Here is a 21,313-nt window from a genome sequence, read left to right on the forward strand (position 1 = left end):
CACGCAGGCAGTGGCGCTTTTAGGGGTAGGGCCTCAGGGGCACAGCAAATTTGAATGGCTCCTCAAGTGTCCCTGTTCCCATTTTAGCACAAAGCATGGCAACCAGCTAATCCTTCTTTTGTTCATCTCAGTTAAAATGTTACTCCATTTACAGTACGGTAATTGAGCTAGCAGTGGCACCCACTTCAATTGGCTTGAACATTTAGCAGCCTCAGTAGTAGCAAATAAGTTGTACTGGTCCACAAATCCAACACTGGTTTGCAAAGTAGCTAGCTTTCAGTCACGTCTTAAAAATGTTATGCTGTTTAGCCCCAAAAACATAGAAGAAAAACCTTTATTGTCATATAGTAATACAGTGATGGTAACTGGCATTGGATGTCATGGAAACGGAACACTTTATGGATAAAGTAGAAAACAGTAACCTAGATTCTTTTTCGGTTTGTAGTGAAGGCAGCAGAATCTTGTGTAGCACCCAAATAATGCACTTTCAAGCAAATATTTAAACCCAGAGGCACAATCAATGTCTTTAAAAAAAAAAAAAAACTACCTCTGGCTCAAAAGACATTTTTCCACACAAAGGAGCGAAAAAAAAAGCAAACGTTTTTTTACTAACTTGCGTTGACAAACGTGACAAAGCGTAACACGTAACCTATCGAGTCTTTCACAAACAGCATTTTGCGCTTAGTTTTTTTCATATTCAAAGAAAAATGGCCGACAAAAAAAAAAAAAGAAAACAAAAATGGCAGCCGGAAGCTTCAAGTGTGTCAGTAAATGAAGGCAACGTGGCTTTGGAGTCGGCCGGGTCCAGCTTTTGGCGACTCGACGAGCGGAATGACACGTTATTAATCAAGTCTGTTTCCGGCGCGCAACTTTGGTACCGCGTTGGCGTCGAAAAGAAAACGCGAGACGATATTCATTTCTCTATGAGGCCGCCGTCTTTGAGTTTAAAGTAGAAGAACTTCTCCAGCGTGTTGGCCGACTTGCAGTACTCGCTGTCGGGCGGGTTGTACTCGCGGCAATTGGTGATGATGCGCTGCAGGTCGGCGATGAAAAGCTTCTTGGTCACGTAGTAGCGGTTCTTCAAGCGCTCCGTCATGGTCTTCAGGTCTGAAGGCAGACGGTAACGCACGTTATACTGACATTTGGATCGGGTTTTTTTCTCTTCGACTTGGAGCGCAAACTTCAGATAATTTAACGACTCACTTTTCTCGATTGAAGTTTACAGTCAAACTAAGTATAATACAAATAGCATATATTTCAAACTACAGAATTCTTTCATAGTGATGATGATTAGTGATTGTCAGCAGTTTTAGGATTATTATTCAGTACTGGATAATTGAAGCAAAACGCGGGCCTGCAAATAAATAAGCGCAGTTCGCGGAGACGGTATACCGATGGGGAAGCGGATGATCTCGTAATAATCGGGCGCTTCAGACTTCTTGACGGGCTCCATGAATGGCCAAGCGTCAGGGTGAGTCTGCAAAAAAAAAAAAAAAAAAAAAAAATCGGACGGTCGGCTAAATGACGGAAAGACAAGCAGGCTACAAAGTGTCATCCAATAAGAACTTTTTTTTTCCCGTAGACTAAAGTTTCGTTACCTTGATCTGAGCAAGAAGGTTCTTCAGCATGTTGTACAACACATCGGGGTCCTTCACTTCTTTCCTTTAAAACAAAAAAAGCACCCACGTTGCGTTGGTTAGGGTTGTAATTTCTTTTACTGGAGACACCGGGTGACCCGATAATAAAACTGAGATAACAATCATCATTTATTGGCTGCCGTTAAATTCCTTTCAACTTTAAATTTACCGGTACCGCACTTACACTTTCTCCTTAACGCTCGGCTTCCATCCAGTTTCTCCTAATGGACGATAACGGCAACGTGAGCGCCCGTGCATTTATTGCGCGGCGACGGTATTGAGAATGAAACGCTCACTTATGCCCGGAATGCTCTCCACGGGGATCTGCCGCACGCCCTCCTTGAAGCAGGTCAGGCCCGGGTAGACTTTCCTGATCTGATTCTGCTTCCTCTCAATCAGCTTCTTGATGATCTGAGCAGGAGTTACATTGTTGAACAAAAAGGGACGTGGAGGTAGCTTATTTCCCGCCCCGCGTGAAGGAGAAGAGGGCCGACCTCTTTCTGCCGCTTGATGATGTGCGACAGCTCCGTGTAGGGAATCCTGGGGTTCAACTCGCACTCCATCAGCGTGGCTCCCTCGTAATCTTTAATGTAGCCCAGGTAGCGACTTTTGGGCACTTTGATGTCTTTCGAGAAGCCCTGAGAGAGAAAGTGCAATTTCACATTTCAAAAGAAAAAAAAAAAAAAAAAAGCTTCTGAAGGAGCGCGTCGGGAGCCCACCTGCTTCTTGAAGTAGCCGATGGCGTATTCGTCAGCGTAGGTGAGAAAGTAGAGGATGTTGTGTTTGATGTGGTACTCCTTCAGGTGGTTCATCAAGTGCGTGCCGTAGCCCTGATGTGATTTGGGCAAAAGAGTCGGGGTTCAGTTGAATCCTTCCAAATACTTGACTGTTGATGACTCCGTTGTTGTTTTTGGCTTGCCTGGCACAGCCAGACTATTCTCCCTTTATTTTTCAAACACTGTGAGAAATAGTCTGGGACCCAGTCCATTAACGGCCTCTTCGAGCAAGATACAAAATCAACTGTCCAATCATTCATTCATTTTCCATGCCGCTTATTCCTCACGAGGGTCGCGGAGGTGCTGGAGCCTATCCCAGCTAACTTCGGGCAGTAGGCAGGGGACACCCTGAATTGGTTGCCACAAGGAGACACACAACCATTCACGCACACACTCACACCTACGGACAATTTAGAGTGTTCAATCAGCCTACCACGCATGTTTTTGGGATGTGGGAGGAAACCGGAGTTCCCGGAGGAAACCCACGCAGGCACGGGGAGAACATGCAAACTCCACACAGGAAGGCCGAAGCCCGGGATTGAACCCTTGATCTCAGAACTGTGAGGCAGACGTGCTAACCACTCAGCCACCGTGCCGCCTGTCCAATCAGATTCGTTTATTTGCGTGACGCGCTCTTAACGAGTAACGTCAATCTTGCGCGCCGAAAGTCGTCTCAACAACAACACAGATGGCGAACGGGAGAGTCGAGAATATGTTCCAATCCGTGGTAAAATCAGTTTTAAATTACCAAAACACATCGAAACAAGTTATTGACAACAGTCAACATGGCTCGCGCCAGCCATGTTGAATAAACTTCTCCATTCTCCGCTCACGCTAATTACTTGTCGCTTTAACAACGTCACGTCTGCCCGTCGCCGACTGGTCCACTCCGCTGTCTGTCTGCTGTGGCTTGCTCCGCCCTCGGAATTTGATCCGCCGGACGGTCGCCAGACTCAATCGCTGGAACAGCGGTGAGTCTGGTATACCAGGCAAGTTTTTGGCAGGCCTTTTCATTTTCATCTTAGTCTTTTGGACAGTAATACTTATTAGTCATATTTTAGTTACCTCAAATTGTGTTTAACTTTGTCTAGTTTTTGTTGACGAAAATTCAGTCTAATTTTAGTTGATGTATAGCAAAAATGTTTTCACCTCTAAAATAAATATATACCCAAAAAAAATCATAAATGTTTCCAACTATTTTGAATAAACATTAACAGACGAGCGCATACAGTGGTATGAAAAAGTATCAACCTTTTGGAATTTTTCACATTTCTGCATAAAATCACCACCATATGTCATCTGGTCTTTGTCAAAATCACACAGATGGAAAAAAAACCTGCTTAAACTAAAACCACCCATTTATAGGTTTTCATAGTTTAATGAGGATAGCATGCAAACAAAGCAGACACGTTTAAAGCACTGTTTACTTGGACCTAGGGGTCCAATTTGATTCTGATTTTAAGTTTGAGAAGTGTTTTTATCAGCTTTGCCAGATTGCTAAGGTGAAATCTATCTACGCTCTGATTTGAAGAAATTGATCCATGCTTTTGTCATAACTCGGCTGGATTATGGTCATTCTTTGTATGCAGGCGTCGGTCAGGCTGCACTGGCACGTCTGCAACTTGTACAAAACTCTGCTGCTCGACTCCTAACTAGAACCCGCAGGCGCGAACATATTACCCTGATTTTAGCATCTCTTCACTGGCTCCCAGTACATTACCGAATACATTTTAAGATATTATTATTTGTTTTTAAATGTTTGAATAATCTTGCGCCGCCATATCTCTCAGAACTGCTTCGGCCTTACAGTCCAACCACAACCCTCAGATCAGCTGACCACCTGCTTCTAGTAGTCCCAAGATCAAGGCTGAAGCTTAGGGGTGACCGCGCATTTGCGGTGATGGCGCGCAGGCTGTGGAACCAATTACCACTTACTATTAGACAGGCCCCTTCACTTACGGATTTTAAATCACGCCTTAAAACATTTTATTTTTCTTCAGCTTTTAAAGTGCAATGACTTTTTATGACCTCGTCTTTTATTTATGTGTTTATCTTTGGTAGTTAACTTATTTTGCCGTTTTATGGTATGTAAAGCACTTTGGACTCCTTGGCGGATTTTTTAAATGTGTTATACAAATAAAGTTGATTGATTTTCCTCTGTGTGATTTTGACAAAGATCAGATCATATTTGATGGTGATATATGCAGATGTGTGAGAAATTCCAAAAGGTTCAGATACACCAACTTGGTGATTGTACACACTCAGCAGGAAAAGAGTACATTAATTTTAATGATTTATATACCCACTTGGATGCCACAAACTGTGTGGAAAAACGGACACTTGCTGTTAGCATTAGCCTAATGCTAACGCTACAAGTTACATTTAGTGTGTGGCGATCACTCGGCGCAGACCTTTGAAGGCTAAACAACATTGTATATTCTCTCTGGCCAAATCAGTGTGTGCAGGCTGGTGTGACTGGTGTGTCGGGGGGGGGGGGGGGGGCAGCACATCACGAGTGACACAAAATATTTTGGTTATCGTCACCTTTGACGAAAACAACACTCCCAAAGTAAATGGAAAAGTCGGGATAACACAGATAAATTCATGAGTATTTTTCCTAGACAAAGTCATCATCATCCTGCAAGACTACATTTTTTGAATGATAGACATTATTACTGGTACAAAAAAAAGTGGAATATTAAAAATAATGGATCAGACTAAAAAGTTCATTTATGAAATACGATTCAAGCGGTTCAAACAGTAGGAAGGTTGTTGATTCGTTTCCTGAGTGCAACAGCTAACGGTCTGCTCAACTTATAAAAAGTTGAATTTGAAAACGACTGGTACCTTCACTTGCTCATTGGAGGTGACGGCGCAGAAGACGATCTCCGTGAAACCTTGAGTGGGAAACATCCTAAAACAGATGCCCCCGATGACACGCCCATCTTTAATGAGGGCTAAGGTCTTGTGCTTACTGTTTGGGGGAGAAAAAAAAACAACTTAAGGACACATCGGAAGCAGGGCGGCGATCAGCCGGGCGGAGCTCTTACGGGTCAAAAACCAGCCGCGTGATGTACTCTTTGGGCATGCGAGGTAATTGGTGCGAGAAGACATTCTGCAGGCCCACCAGCCACATCAGGATCTTCTTGTTAGATTTCTGAGACAGCGAGTTGCCGATCACGTGGAACTCGATGATGCCGCGACGCTCCTCCAGACGCGCAGTCTCGTCGCGGGCCGCGTTGGGCGTCAGGAGGTTGGTCTGTGAATGGAAATGAGCTTTCAGTTGGACTTTTTGGGAGATGAAAAGCTTACTTTTTCAACACCATTAGTGGTCATTATTTTGGGAGGGAAAAAAAAAAATCTGTGACCTAGAAATGACTGGGCCACCATTTTTGAAGCCATCACATGACAAAGATTTGATGTAAAACAGAGGGGATAAAAAGCAAAACGAGGGTGCGTTTTATTTTCCTTCACATGACCGACCTCGGGGCCCAGCATGGCGGCGGGGTCCGTGATGGTCATCATGACTTCATTGACCAGCTCCATGGGAATATCGCCCATCACGCGGATGCGCTTGGCGTCCTCTAGCGTCAGCGCCTCGGGGAGTTTACGCTTCTCGCCTGACGGCCGGGGGAGATCCGATTAGAATCGGCGGTAGCGGCGGCATCCGAGACGGACGCCCACCTAGAATTGGCTCCGAACACGCCGCGTCCAGACCGCCGAGAGACGAAGCCGCGCTCAGAGCCTTGGAGAGGGCGGACGGGCCCGAAACTGCCGTCGGACCGATCACTGGAAAACACGCCGCCCGTACTATAATTGGCTTTATTTTTACACAGACACATGCCAATTGGATAGATACACAGAGACATTACACTATAGAAGGATATAAGGCTACCAAGAGGCAAACCCTAAAGACGTATTTCTTTGTGGGGAAAGCCACACGTTCGCCTCGCCTCGCCTCACCCGTCTGATGCCCCAGCTGTGCGCCATCGCTGGCGGGCACGGTGAAGTCAGCTTCCCAGATGGGCGAATTTTCCCCGTAGATTTCTTCCTCTAGCATGGACAGAAACCTGTCGACAACATTCATTTTAACTTGAGAGTGCGTTTTATGCTTTTCGTGCAGGAATTTGGATTTTTTTCCCCCCCAACACGAAAAGACGTCCAATGCATTTTGACTCATAGTTGAAATCCATTGGACGTCTATCGCTGTCAATGGCATGCAATGAGTTAGAAATTTAAAAAATCTGCTTTAGTGTGTTACTTTGGGCCGTAACCAGTATGCATTTCTCTTTGTATCCATTTCCATTACCTTGAGTTCTTAATTATATTGTATTCATTTCAAAATGTATTTCTAATAATCTCATTTATATTTATAATAATGTTACTATTTGAACGAGATTATTTCTCACTTGGGGAAGTGCGTCAGGATGAGCGTCCGCTTCTCGGGCAGCAGTTTATCCTTCTCCACGCGGAACTTCTCCAGAAGCTGGCGCCGCGTGACGGTGAAGATGGACTTGAGCAGGCTGCGTCCGAAGACGTGCGTGGTCTCGTAGCGCGGCAAGCTGTCGTTGCTCTGAGGCACGTGGCAGTAGCACAGCCAGCGCGTGTAGTCCACCTTGTAGGCCGTGCCGTCTTCCTTCTGCGTGCGCTGCCGGTACTGCGTCGGCGTCTCCAGCTTCCAGTAGTTCAGGCACAGCAGGAACATCTTGGACAGCTCGAACATGGTCTGCCGTTCCTTGGGCGCCAGGTGGCTAAATTTGTACTGCACGAAGTTCAACACGCCCTTTGGAAAGGAACCGTTCAAAGGTCAAGTGGCTTTTTGGAGTCGCCAATTTAATCAAACGGTGCCAAATTCTGACCAGAGTTCAATTAGGGAATGCCAGCTTAACCATCTAACGCAGACACTTTAAGCAATAGATATTTGCACACAAGCGGTGCAGCAACGCTTACAGACATACAATATCACAACAGCATGAGAGAATGATGTTATATAGCATGTGCGAAAAAAGATGATACATTATATTTTAAGATGATACAAGTTATGGAACTTTTACAATTTGTAGCATGAAGGTTTTAGTCCTATTTTTCAGAAGCACAAATACTTCATCAACATGGTCTTTTTTGTTTGGTAAAGACATAAAATGGGGAATAACCTTTTCGTGGCGTTGAAATATTTTTCCATTTTGAAGTAACATCACCTGTTCAATGTTGGGTTTCTCAAAGGGCGGACTGCCTAGCGAGCCTTCCACCACCGGCTGGCTCATCTGCAGGATGCACTTTCTCAGCAGCTACAGAATAACGGGGAGACTCAATATTAATCGGTTCCCATTTTCAGCAGAAGCTGCGCGCACGTGCGCGCTTACCTTGAACAGGTAAAAGTAGACCTGCTTAGTGTCCGTGTCCTCCTCCTTATGCACAGACATGAACAGGTTCTCCACATCTACCACCATCCCCAGCAGTCTGTTGATCTCATCCTCCGACACGTTCTCCAGGTGGGATACGTGGTCAGCTGCAAGGACCAAAATGAAAACGGCCGTCACTGGGGTGAAGACCATGAATACGGTGTATTTTTTTTTCCTTTTCTTCTACCCAGGGCATGTCCGCAGCTGCGACACGGCTCGCTCAAGCTGGCGGCTTGTTGCTGCAGGTCTACCCGAGGAGCCGTGGGGGGGTTGGGGTTCTTCCATCCGTTGCATTTACATGTGTCAATGGCCTGAACGTCAACGCGTACGGTGACAATGAATGGATCGTGACAACAATCAAATCGCGACGTCTACCTACTTCACTTATCGGGCGACCTGACGTGTATACTCATCTATAAAGGAATAGCTAGAGAGCTAGCTACATGTTAAAGTGAATATTAGCTCCTGTGGTGGCCGGTTTATGACTATGGCGCGACGAAGAAATGAACCAGTGCGCTTTACGTGAACGTGAGGCAGACGAGCTAACTACCTTGCAGGCGGAGAAAACGCCAAGTTTCTCGAGCTTCTTCGCCCGCGGAAAGGCTCGAACTTGAGCTTTCTTCTGGCTGGCGCGTTGCTGCTGGCTCAGGCCGGGCCTGGCCGGGTCGCTGCTACCCGAAGCCGCGGCGGCACCGGCACCGGACCCACTCGACCCGGCGGCCGACTGGGCTTGGAGGAGCCGGGGTTGCAGGGCCTGAGCCGCCGGGTCCGACATTTCAAACGCCTTCCTCTTCTTTAGCTGCTAGAGGTGCTGAGCTCGTGCGCTGCGTTCAAGTACAGCTGGGAAATGTAACAATTGCGTGAGAACGTGACTAGACAGAACGCAATCTTCTTCGTTCGCCATCGATTCCTATCCCAAATACAATCGTCAATACAAATAATGATACCTGAAAGTCGCGTCATTCATGCACAGTTGAATTTCACCCACTTAACGACGACACTAGGTATGAGCCGTAGTGACTGGAAAGGCAACGAGTAGTCTCCACAAGGTTGTGGGTAATGTAGTGTTTTAGCTCAAAAAGGCGTTTCCTCCCTTCAGGTCATTTAAAAAAAAAAAAAAAAAAAAAAACTAGGAAACAATGTGCCTAAAAGGAAATGGACACAGGGAAAACGATAATGAACTCCTCCTGGTTTATTAGTAAAATGACACTTTCCGGCCTCCCACCCATAACTTTTCTGCGCAGAGGACAAATGAAGAAAATCGCCAAAGCAAGCACCTCGATTCACATATCAAATGATGAGACGGAACCAGTGCATTTAATACCATAGATGTTTAGAAAACAAATGAAGACATGAAACAAGAAAAAACTGAAAATAATGCCGAAACATACAGAGAAGATGTTTGCTTTCAGTGGGTATTAAGTCTTAATAAAAAAAATTGTGGTTGTTATTGAAATTTAATGCTTAAACTACGCATGGGTGACGTTAATGCTAATGAAGTATTACGATTCATGTTTGGGTGATTGTTGGGTCGTCTGAAACTGAATCATACGGTTTTAAAATTGAGAATATCGCCGTTCTACCAAGAAACAAGTCCACCTCTTCTTAAATCTTTTCCCAAAGTGGGAATGACTTTTCATTCATTCTTGTTGTATTATATTTCTTTTCTCCCATCCCCCCACACAAATACAGAAACAAAAGTAGGTGTTTTTTTTTTAATACCATGACTGGGTTATTTCTTCCCCAAAGTGTCCACCATCAAATGTGAGTTTGTGGGGGGGAAAGGGGCTTTAAAACTAGATTGGTCACCAGCCAAACAGTTTGTAATTTCCGCCGTGTTTTGGTCCCAACGCGGTGACATTGTTTGACCGCTGGCTGACGTGGTCCTCTTCATCCTAGCTGGTAGCAGCGGACGTGGAGAAAGTTAGTTGCCACCACCGCCGCCGCAGCATTGGCCGCCGCGGCCGTGGGGCGTCGCCTCCTGCAGGTCCACTCCCCCTCGGGATCGTCCGCCGCCGCCTGCTCCTCCCTGCGGCTCGTTCTTGGGGAGTTTTTTGGCTGTGCGTGTTCAAACCCAACAAAATGTTTTGTTAAAGTGGCCGCTAACCCTCGTGGAATGAATATAGTGGTACGAAAAAGTATTTGAAGCTTTTAGAATTGCTCACATTTCTGATCTTTGTCAAAATCACACAGATGTAAAAACAGTGTCTGCTTCAACTAAAACATTTATAGGTTTTCACATTGTATGAGAATAGCATGCAAACAATGACAGAAGGGGGAAAAATAAGTAAGTGAACCCTCTGCCTAAGGAGACTTCAAGAGCAATTGAAACCAAACAATTTAAGTCAGGCGTCTGCTCAATCACTGCTGAGTGGTTTAAAGCGGCCCTGCCCACTATAAAATACACACTGGTAATAATTGTCTTGATGAGAAGCATTGTCTGATGTGCATCATGGCTTGGTCAAAAGAGCTGTCTGAAAACCTGCGATCAAGGATTGTTGATTTGGATAAAGCTGGGAAAGGATACAAAACCATTTCTAAAAGTCTGGATGTTCATCAATCGACATTTAGAGAAGTTGTCTACAAATGGAGAGTTTGGCACTGTTGCTTCTCTACCGAGAAATGGCCGTCCACTAAAGATGACGCCAAGAGTTCAGCGCAGAATACGCAGAGGTAAAAAAAGAACCCTAGAGTGACTGCTAAAACTTACAGAAATCAATGGCACAGTCCAATATCGCTGTGCACTCATCAACTATATGTAAAACTTTGGCCAATTGTGTTCATGGGAGGACTCCACGGAGGAAGCCACTGCTTGTTGCTCATTTAATTTTCGCAAAAAGGCCCTTGGAAACTTCACAGAAGTTTTGGCAAAATATTTTGTGGACTGATGAAACCAAAGTTGATTTTTGGGGAGTAAAACACAACAACATGTGTGCTGGAAAAATGGAACAGCTCACCAACATCAACACCACATCCCCACTGTGGTAGAGGGAGCATCATGACTTGGGGCTGTTTTGCTGCCTCAGGACCTGGACAACTTGCCATCATTAATGAAGGAATGAATTCAAAAGTTTTTTTTAGGATATTTTGCAGGAAAACCCGAGGCCATCTGTCAGACAGTTGAAGCTAAAAAGAGGACGGATGCTGCAACCAGACAATGATCCAAAACGCAGAAGTAAATCAACTTCAGAATGGTTTCAGAAGAACAAAATACACGTTCTGGAGTCCAGACTTGAACCCTATTGAGATGCTGTGGCATGACCAAAAGACAGCGATTCATGCCAGACATTGCAGGAATCTGACTGAACTACAGCAGTTTTGGAGCTAAGAATGGGCCAAAATTACTCCAGATTAGAGCAGGACGGTAAACCGAAAATTTACCGTTACAGAAATTCTTCACGATGACCGACGTAATTTTGACCATGTCGGTAAATTCGGTAATTTAATAAAACAAGAAAATAGTCGTTTCATCCCGCTTTGACACTGTGTTGTTCGGCTATGTTCATTCCCCTTTAAGAAAGCAGTCAGTGCGCTTACGTATGGAGTCACGTGGTTTTCAGGAAGCCAAACAAACAGAAGCCCGGTAGGCTAACGCCAGCGGCTAACGCTACAAGCAAACGTGATGGACCCGGGCTTAAGGGAGCTTTGCCAAACTTTCACCCTACATTAAGTAAACTCTTGGCGGGTTCGAGACAGGCTTTCACCTGCTGTCCTCCCTGGTTCTCACGATTTCAGGAGAGGACGTTTTCAGTGCTTTCTTCTTGTAGCCAAGCCACAGGCTAACGCTAGTGGCTAACGGTACAAATGAACGTGATGGGAGTCGGATGGCGGCTCTAACCTTGTCAAAACGGCTGAAATTAATGAGTGGACTGGGCACGGACTTCATCTAGCAATCACTATGTCGCGTTATTTGGTATCTCTGTGTGATTTCTCTGAAAGCTTTCATGATGGTAAAGCACTCAGCATAAAGTATAATCCAACAGTGAAGCCTATATATGACAGTTTAAAAGCCACAGCTATTTTTCTGTATATGTTTGCTTTATTCTGCCATCATCAAATCTTAAATGTTTCATGGGCATCAGAGCAATACAGCTTTAATCTGGTTGTGTCTGTGTGTGGGGTGTATGTATTAAAAATTGTTCTGGGGGGAAAAAAATCTGAAACCTTGACGTAAACACTTGTGTTGAATAATTATGTCACAGCCGCCATTACCAATAAGTTGTCTGAAGTGTACTGTTAAAGCTGCAAGTCATTTGTGTTACAATGACATGTTTGCACAGTCGTCATATTGATTTTTATAATGTTGGACATTTTTCAAGTCACACAAGCTGTTATAAATGTTCACACTAGAATTATTATTTTTTACAAGATTTTTTTTTTTTTTATACTTAATGTTTAGACTGCATGTGCAATTGTTAAATTGAAAGCTGCTAAATAAATTTAATGAGAAACGGTTCATTTGTATTCCATGCATTGATTCAAATTTTCTAATTATATAACAGTCCGCTTGGGCGAATTTATCGTCATTTATCATTATCGAGGTAAATCTGCTCAATTTACCGTGATACGGACTTGAGGCCATATCGCCCAGCCCTAGTCCAGATCAATGTGTCAGACTGATCTGCAGCTACAGGAAGCGTGTGAAGTTATTGCTGCCAAAGCGGGGGCCACAAAATATTAAATGTGATGATTCACTTACACACACACACACACCTTCAGTCATTGTTTGCATACAATCCTCATTAAAATATGAAAACCTAAAAATGTTTGGGTGGTTTTAGTTAAAGCAGACAGGTTTTTCATCTGTGTGATTTTGACAAAGATCAGATCACGTTTGCTGGTGATTTTATGCAGAAATGTGAGATATTCCAAAAGGTTCAGGTACTTTTTCATACCACTGTATTACATTGTAGACATGGCATTTTTTTGATTCACCATTAATACTTTTTGTTTTTCGCCTTGGTTACATGCGATGCTTACCTATGGCCATAAAAATCTCATTGACATTCATGGCGGTCTTGGCCGATGTCTCCATGAAGAGCAAACTGTTGTCATCTGCGTACGCTTGCGCCTCCTTACAAAAGTGGAATACGTGCGTATGAGATCATCGTAGAAATAATAGCTTTATTTCAGGCTTTACCTGGAAATCGACCGCTCTCTTGTTGGCCAGGTCGGCTTTATTCCCTGCCAGAGCGATAACTATGTTTGGACTGGCTTGTCGCTGCAATTCCTTCACCCAGTTCTTTGCACGTGTGAAAGTGTCCTTTAAAAAAAAAATTTAAATTAAACCTTTTTTGAATTACGTGCACACATGATCGGGTGATATACAAAAGCAAAGGTCCGTAAGAACGAAGTAATCATCAACCCAAACGGAGGAAAAGGTTCAGAACGAAAAGGCCCGTCCGTCTCAGCTACTCACTCACCGTGTTGGTGATGTCATATACAACAATGGCGGCCTGGGCACCTCTGTAGTACATGGGAGCCAAGCTGTGATAGCGCTCCTGGCCCGCCGTGTCCCAGATCTCAAACTTGACCGTCGTGTCGTCCAAGCATACCGTCTGTGTGAGGAAGGCCGCTACAAGGGAAGAGAAATAAAGACTGTTACTGTACTGCATTTCTGTTCAATAGAAAAACAAGCCACTCCAAATTTATTTCCATACAGGTAGTTTTGACTATTTTTGGTTAAAAAAAAAAAAAAAAAGTTACATCATAAAGGCCTGGTGTCCACATGCTCTACGTGACCATCAGATTTTGGCTGATGTAGCATTTGATGTGAAATGTAATAATAAAGACTTCAGCTGACTCAGCTCCTCGTCACATGACAGAGGAGAGCTAGCGCTCACTTCCACAGCGCGTCATCCGGCACTTTTGAAAAAAATCTTTGACCCGCAGCGTGTGAACGTTGGACCCACCTCCGATGGTGCTCTCCTGATACTCGTGGAATTGTCCTTTGACAAAGCGCAGCACCAGACTGGACTTGCCCACTGCCGACTCGCCCAGCAGCACCAGCTTGAACTGGCAGATCTTATTGCTGGCCGCCGCGGCGCCGTTGGTCCGCGCGGGTCCGCCGCCTCGTCCGGCCATCGGTGGAAGGAAGGCAGAAGCGGTGGCCGGGTTCAGTTAAAAGAAGTGGACGCCGAGCCGGGGGATCTGAAACGCGCGACAAAACGCTTTGATTCAAATGACACATTGTCCCTGAAACGTTGCGAAAGACGGCCGGCGAGAAGACAGGAAACGTAGGAAGCGGAAAGCGAGCGCAAGAGCTTTTTACCGCTGAGCACGTTGAAAAGTCGGGATAAACCGCAGCTGGGTCACATGCCATTTTTGAGGTGGTAAACATTGTGAAAGATCATGTTAAAACATCGCAGCTGATGCAATCGACTCAAAGTGCCACTGACCCGGCCGGTCTTAATGTTCAACATGTGACGGGAGATCTCACCCCCCCCCCCCGTAAAATATTCAGCAGCAGTCACGAGACTCAACTATAACAATGCTAGCAATCTAACACACTGCCACTTGAAGGTGCCTTCTTGGGGCATTTTGGGAAACTCCTTGTAGCTGTAAGTAACCTCCATCGGCTGCCTCCGACAATGATAGCTGGACCAGATGAACCTAAAAAGAACTTTTTGTTTTACACTGACTACACAGTAGAGCCGGGCGGTATACGGAAAATTTACCATTACCGAAATTCCTCACGATAACCGGCGTCACTTTGACCACGCCGGTAAATTTGGTAATTTAATAAAACAAGAAAATGTAGTCCCGTTTTGACTGTGTTGTTCAGCTATATTCATTCCCCTTTAAGAAAGCAGTCAGTGTGCTTACGTATGAATTCACGTGGCTTTCAGGAACTCAACCAAACAGAAGCCCGGTAGGCTAACGCTAGCGGCTAACGCTACAAGAAAACGTGATGGAGTCGGGCTTAAGGTGCTTCGCCAAACTTTCACCCGACATTAAGTAGACTTTTGGCAGCCTCCAGACGGGCTTTCACCCGCTTTCCTCCCTGGTTCTCACGATTTCAGGAGAGTGTCCTTTCATTGTTTTCTACTGGCTAACAGTAGCGGCTAACAGGGGCTACAAATGAACGCGACTGAGTCGGATAGCGGCTCTAACCTTGTCGAAACGGCTGAATTTAAAGGGGAAATGTGAACTAAGGTTGGCCAACCATGTTTTTGAATAATATCAATGGCTAAACAATTACAAGCATATTTTCATTTTTTTAACGCAACCCTTCCAGATTCTTTGTTTAACCCATAGCAACGCCCTTGACAATGAAAATGCTTTTCTTCGGCAATCTTCGGAAATCACGTCACACCGGGAAGTCCGCCATAGAACAGTATTGTTTGTTGCATTGCTTCTCTTGTAAGATGCCACGGCGGTGTGTGGAGATGTTTTGTTCTCACTCAAACGAAAAGTTGTATGAGTGGCCAAAGGATAGCTGGGCACGTAAATGGACATCTTTCGTTCGCACGGAGCGAATGAATTTCACGCCATCATCGAGTAGTGTTCTCTGCTGCATACACTTCGAAGATGCCTGCTTCCTTAACCAGTCTGCTTATCATCAAGGATTTGCCAAAAAGTAAGTGTGATTTTTGGATAGATGAATGATGATTTTGTCAAAGAAGAGCTGCCAACTGTTGTGGAATGAACAGTATAAGCTAGCGACGTTAGCCGAAAGTTAACTCGTGGCAATCCCCGATCATAGTTGTTGTTGCGTTCAATAGGTTAAGCGTGTTTAAATTGTGCGTCTTCTACGATCTTGTGCGAAAGGGTCAATCCACCGTCAATCGGGAAAGGGGTGTGGATGTGCATATAAACGGGTCGGCGTCGCGGTAATTCACGGTCACGTTGCCGTAAGACACACACACCGCCGGTGAGTTTGTGCACATTTATTTTTATGTATTTCCACCTTCATGCTTCAAGCATTGCATTGCATTTGTACGGTTCGGCGTTTCTTTCACGGTGATCGCTTGATAGCCTTCTAGTTTGTGTTTTACGTACGAGAGCCGCTGACAGGTGACAACAACAAGCGTGTTGGTTTTAATGTCTGGCAGCAAATCAGCGAGCGCGCAGTTCACGCAGTGAATCATGGGAAATGTAGTCTCGGGACAACACTGAAGTGGTGCTTTGTAATCTGTTCGCTTGTGTGAAAAAAACTACATTTCCTCACGCCATGAGACGCCACTTCCTCCCGAGAGCCCCGCGCTGTGTTCGTACTGTTAGCTCCATGTGTTAATAAAGAAACAAAGTTGTCAGCACGTCGTGTGTTCGATACATTTGTAAACAAAAAGCTCATAACAAGACACTATGCACGATCCATTTAAGAGACGCTGGAGTAGTAGGAGGCGAGGAGGAGATCAGCGAGAAGCAAAACTTCGCGGTCAAATGTGGCGGCAGTCCGCTACTATTTTGTTTTCTTATTGTTGCCACAATAAAGTGGAGAAAGCCATCAACGACTCATCTCCTTCTTCCCCCCAACGTTTTTATATTATTATTTTATATGCACGAGAGCTGCCGGATCTGCCAAAATGAACATGAAGTCTGATTATTATTTTTTTTAACAATGTCATCAGATGGACAAACACATAAAATTATGTGCAAATGCCTGCATCTTCAAATCATGAAAATAATAACAGCCTATATCTTACCAATCTTGTAATCTCGATGAATCTTGTATCCATTCCATGTCAGGTAGTGTGGGCACATTGTTTGCATCCTGATTAGCGTCTGGCTAATACATGTTAGGTCCAACATAAAATTCCAACCTCCTCTTCTTCCTCCAACTCTTGAAAAACTTGGATCTCCTCCCTTGCGCTCGATCTATCGCTTATATCGCTGTAGAATCGCTGTTTGAATCATTGTTTGAAGGGCTTTGTATGGCGGCCATATGTATGGAGCTGCCATCTCTGTTCCCGGTGTGACGTATCACTTCCGGGTTCGTCCCCTTTCAGGCTCAAACTTCGGGAACGCGATTATTTTCTCAAATACACAACATATAAATTATTTTTTCATGCTTTATTTGTTGGAGAATGTTTAATTACTTTAATTGTGACCCAATTTGGCATGTTATGAAATTACTTCACATTTCTGCTTTAATGAGTGGATCGGGCACAGACTGCATTTAGCAATTAGTATGTCGCGTTATTTTGAAACTCTGTATGTGTGATTTCTTTGATATCTTTTATGATGGTAAATAAATATATAATCCAACAGTGACCGTTTAATGGCCACAGCTAGTATTTTTCTGTATGTGCTTGCTTTATTCTGTGTCATTACTAGAGGTGTGCAAAATTTCCGATTCTTAGATTATTCGCGATTCGGCCGTGGAAGATTCGAGAACGATTCACAAACATCCAAATTCCGATTATTGAAATATGCCAAGTAAAGCGGAAGTACACAACACTCAGCGCGCCGCGCGGTCTTCGGGACGGAACGGAGCGCGAGTAGCTAAACATCATGCTTCCCATTACCCGGCCCCTCATGTAATGCCAATGCTCAACTCACGGCTCTAGCTCAACTCATGCAACGAGATAAAAAAAACACAACAACATACCTGACTGCTGCGACAAAGTACATCCATATAATGTTACGGTGGATATCATTTATATAGGTCTAGATGCAATATAGATTTGGTAGTGTTAGCAGCACATCTACAAAAAGCTAAATGCGAGCGTTATAAACGGCCGCCATCTTAAAGCAGTACACTTCCCTGCAAGGCTGTTGTAGCGAAACTTCCAAGCAAACCTTATTAACTTTTTATCTAAAATACTCCTAAATCGGTAAAATATTGACTTGAATCTATCTTTAAAATAGTTTTAAAACTTTCACATGTCGAAAGTAGACAAAAGGGAAATTATGGAATAACAGGAGCAATTTTAACAAATTTAACGGTTGATTCACAACATTAAATTAATTGAATGTAGTTTAAAGCTGCTGATACAGAATGGGGACTGGAGTTTTTTTATTTAATGTTATTTTTGTATATTTGTTTACTGCTATATGTTAACTTGATACTGAAATAGTAGTGTGGTTTAGCCTGAGAGTATTTTTGAAAAATTTTGGAACTAATGTACAAAACATACAAATAAAAAAAAAAGAGAGAAAAAAAAAGGAGTGGGGGTGCATCAATAATCGTTTTATAATCGAATCGGAGCCTCTGAATCGTAATCGAATCGTTAGGTGCCCAAAGATTCCCAGCTCTAGTCATTACTGCCATCATAAAATCTCAAATGTTTCATTGCCAAAAGAGCAATATAGCTTTAATGTGTGTGTGTCTGTTTGGGGGGTGCATGTGTGCGTGCATGTATAAATTCTTGTGTTGAGTAATTATGTCACAGCAGCCATTAACAATAAGTTGTCTGTTTGAAGTGTACTGTTCAAAGTCATTTGTGTTACAATGACATGTTTGCACAGTTGTCGTATTGATTTTTATAATGTTGAAGTCATACAAGCTGTTATAAATGTTCATACTATAATTCTTATTGTTTACAAGAAATTTTTACACTTAATGTTTAGACTGTATGAACAATGTTAAATTGAAAGCTGATAAATAAATCAACGAGAAACGGTTAACATGTATTGCATGCATTGATTTAGATTTTTAAATTATATAACAGTCCGCTTGGGCAAATTTATTGTTATAGAGGTAAATCTACTCAATTAATGTGTTACGTACATAAGGCCATATTCATTCATTCATTCATTTGCCGAGCCGTTTATCCTCACTAGGGTCACGGGGGAGCCAATCCCAGCTAGCTACAGGCAGTAGGCGGGGTACACCCTGATATTGCCCAGCCCTAATTGTGAGATGCTGACCCAGGTGACGTCACATTCACATTCGTCCTCGACCCGAGACTGCAGCTGGAAGTCACTCATTTTCATGGCACGGGATTCAAAAAATTGAATAAATAAAATGATCGCTTCCACACACATCCAAGCGGTCCATTTCATTCAGGAGCATAAAATACCACGGGAAATATGAAATAAACATGCCTTTTGCTGTCATATACAATTTAATGCTCATTCATAAATGAAACGATTGGCTGCCGTCGACAGCGAACGACGTCCGATGCGTTTGGACCGGGATGTCGGCGGTGATCGACGAAGACTACGAGTAAATTACGATTATGAAACCGGTTGGTGGCGCAAACGAGGTTTGGAAGCGCGACACAAGCAGCGGTAGTCGTGTGAGAGTTAAGTGCAGCCGACATCTTTACGAGCAATCGGGTGGGTTTCTCCCCACCCCACGTTTTCTGGAAGGTAGAGATCCGTTCGCATCAACGGATGCTCTCCTCGCATCCCTAATGGAGCTCCGCTGGGAAGTGGGTCAAAGAGAGCGAGAGAGAGGACCAAATGGCACCAGAAAGAAAAGGCAGGAAGGAGGAGCTGTCGAGAGGGGGCCAGCCAGTGAAATATTCATCGTGGCCTCCTGCCCAGGGCAACAAAACAAAACGCAAATACCGATTTTCATATTTTTGTGAGTGGAGATTTTTTCCCCCCCCAGTTAGGCAATGAAGTGGCTCATTTAGGCTCCTGACTTCTATACCACCCCGGTTGTCTTTCATCCCTAGTTACATAGTAATGTTTGGAGTTACAAGGCAACTTAAGTGACACGAAAGGTGTATTTGACTCAAAAAAAGGATTTTATTATAAAGCTAAAAGCTCTGAGCTTGTGTTTGGCATCAGTGAATGTTAGGGCATAAATGCTGTAACAGCACAAGAACCATCAACTTTTGTTGCTTGTTGTTTTTACGTTCGGAAAAAGTGTGACTGCTTTCATAGGACAACGTCCAAACGCCATAAATGTAGCTAGCCTCAAACGTCTCATAAATCGACATTGTCAAGATTATACAAGCGCATTAGAAGCTCATTAACGCCTAAAAAGCCAAACCAGCAGAGATTTCGTCCATTCATCTCATCCAGCGGTACTTGACTTTACAAGCGACTCTAATGATAAATTCATTGGCCGATCGAGCTCTGGACCGCGGCAAACGAGTGCTTACTGCAGTAACTTGTGACAGAACACCGCTACCATCGTAAACTGAGGACTCTGCTCCAATCTTTGACCCATCACTGCTTTAACGGTTATTACCGGTACTTCAGCTCCACAACTACCCGACAAACGTGCTATTATGACCACTGCCCTTAGCAGGCGCTAGCCTGGCAGTTAGCATCATCAGCTGAGCAACGCCGAAAGATATCGGAAGGAAGCCCCCCCTTAAAAAAAACTTCACATTCCGCTTACGTAAGCAGCCCAACATCACAGCACAAAAAGGCCGTTTAAATACAACTTGACGCGTCTCGGGGTCGTTCGTTAAGAGGGAAATGATGTCATGAACGGCTGAAAAGTATGAATGTCGTTTCATTTTCTGCTGGACGTTCGGTTCGGTCTTTGGCTACCTAGCGAAGCAGAACTGGCACTTGGACTGAGGTCGCTTTTGAAACAGGAACAGCGACTATCTTTTATTTATTAATAGTTAGCCAACTCGAGTTACGCTATGCTATTTCGAAGGCGTTATTTGAATAAATTGGACTTACATCACTTTTTCTTCTTTGGCTGCTCTCATCGGCCGTATTCTTCTTCTTCTTCTTGCGCTCTGTCGCCTTTCCTTCCGGGAACCGCCCACTTTTACGTCACATTCCAACTAACCAATGATAATTGTCAGCACCGTATGCCGTGTGCCGATGGAGACGGACAGCCTCACTTTGGCGTCCATCTTAGGACAGAACCATTCGCTCCTGCAAGAAAAAAAAACCCCTAAAGGAATAAAGTGAGGGGACATATTATTGGAAAATTTTACATCGATATTAAGCTAAATATGCACATTTGTTTGTTAGTTGTTTCCTGAAACACTGGAACATTTATTATACCTACCAATTTATCTCGCTTTATTATTTTTTTTTCTCACTTTATTATTGATAGGACTGACCCTACATTGAACTTCATTAGAAAAATGTATTGTTTCTTCTTCAATGAGTGCAAAAAATTCAGGACAAGTCTTTGTTATAAATTGTATCATTTTGCTATGATATCATAACTCTAAATTAAGTCTGCCTAAACCTCTTTTTTTTAAAGGATTATTAGTTTTTGAGAAAGAAACCAGACAATACACGTGCATAATTCTTGTTTCGAAAAATATGAAAGCTGTTACAACACCGACCTTAACATAATCGTGTTGAATGTTTTTACTTGAACCCATTTTAACGGCACTCATATTGTATCTGTATGTTCGCTGCTTTTGATATTGATGTTTCAATATATTTTTAAAAAAGTGTGCAGGTCTAGCTAATGGAGTTTGCACTTTGAAATAGGTATAGAGCCCGGTTTTCAACGGCTTTCATTAATCGTCTGAGATGCAGTCAATGAAATGGGTACTTAATAATGATACACATTTGTTTCAACATTCAGCCTAAATCATTCGTAATATTTCTTATTTTAAAAAAGCGTTTAAAAGAAGAAAATCACTTAGCTGACGTTAGTTTCCCTGCAAATAAAAAA

At 43.6% G+C, this 21,313-nt stretch overlaps 2 protein-coding genes across 2 annotated transcripts; both read right to left on the reverse strand.

Moving 5' to 3' along the window:
* Window positions 1–335: 335 nt before the first annotated feature.
* Window positions 336–8,886, reverse strand: kat2a (K(lysine) acetyltransferase 2A). The gene is made up of 18 exons (XM_057861391.1): window positions 8,763–8,886; window positions 8,366–8,655; window positions 8,003–8,126; window positions 7,777–7,922; window positions 7,612–7,701; window positions 6,823–7,196; window positions 6,377–6,483; window positions 6,098–6,202; window positions 5,897–6,033; window positions 5,464–5,672; window positions 5,261–5,387; window positions 2,357–2,467; window positions 2,132–2,275; window positions 1,934–2,048; window positions 1,822–1,858; window positions 1,599–1,662; window positions 1,393–1,477; window positions 336–1,107 (listed from the first exon to the last, which is right to left on the reverse strand). The coding sequence occupies exons 2-18, from the start codon at window positions 8,588–8,590 to the stop codon at window positions 914–916; spliced, it is 2,394 nt and encodes a 797-aa protein (XP_057717374.1). The 5' UTR covers window positions 8,591–8,655; window positions 8,763–8,886; the 3' UTR covers window positions 336–913.
* A 106-nt stretch (window positions 8,887–8,992) lies between these two features.
* Window positions 8,993–21,297, reverse strand: rab5c (RAB5C, member RAS oncogene family). The gene is made up of 6 exons (XM_057861396.1): window positions 20,353–21,297; window positions 13,728–13,965; window positions 13,239–13,390; window positions 12,956–13,078; window positions 12,796–12,889; window positions 8,993–9,873 (listed from the first exon to the last, which is right to left on the reverse strand). Exons 2-6 carry the CDS (start codon window positions 13,897–13,899, stop codon window positions 9,740–9,742), a joined length of 675 nt encoding a protein of 224 aa, XP_057717379.1. The 5' UTR covers window positions 13,900–13,965; window positions 20,353–21,297; the 3' UTR covers window positions 8,993–9,739.
* Window positions 21,298–21,313: the final 16 nt, after the last annotated feature.

This window comes from Corythoichthys intestinalis, chromosome 16 (genome assembly GCF_030265065.1).
Source record: "Corythoichthys intestinalis isolate RoL2023-P3 chromosome 16, ASM3026506v1, whole genome shotgun sequence".
NCBI lineage: Eukaryota > Metazoa > Chordata > Actinopteri > Syngnathiformes > Syngnathidae > Corythoichthys > Corythoichthys intestinalis.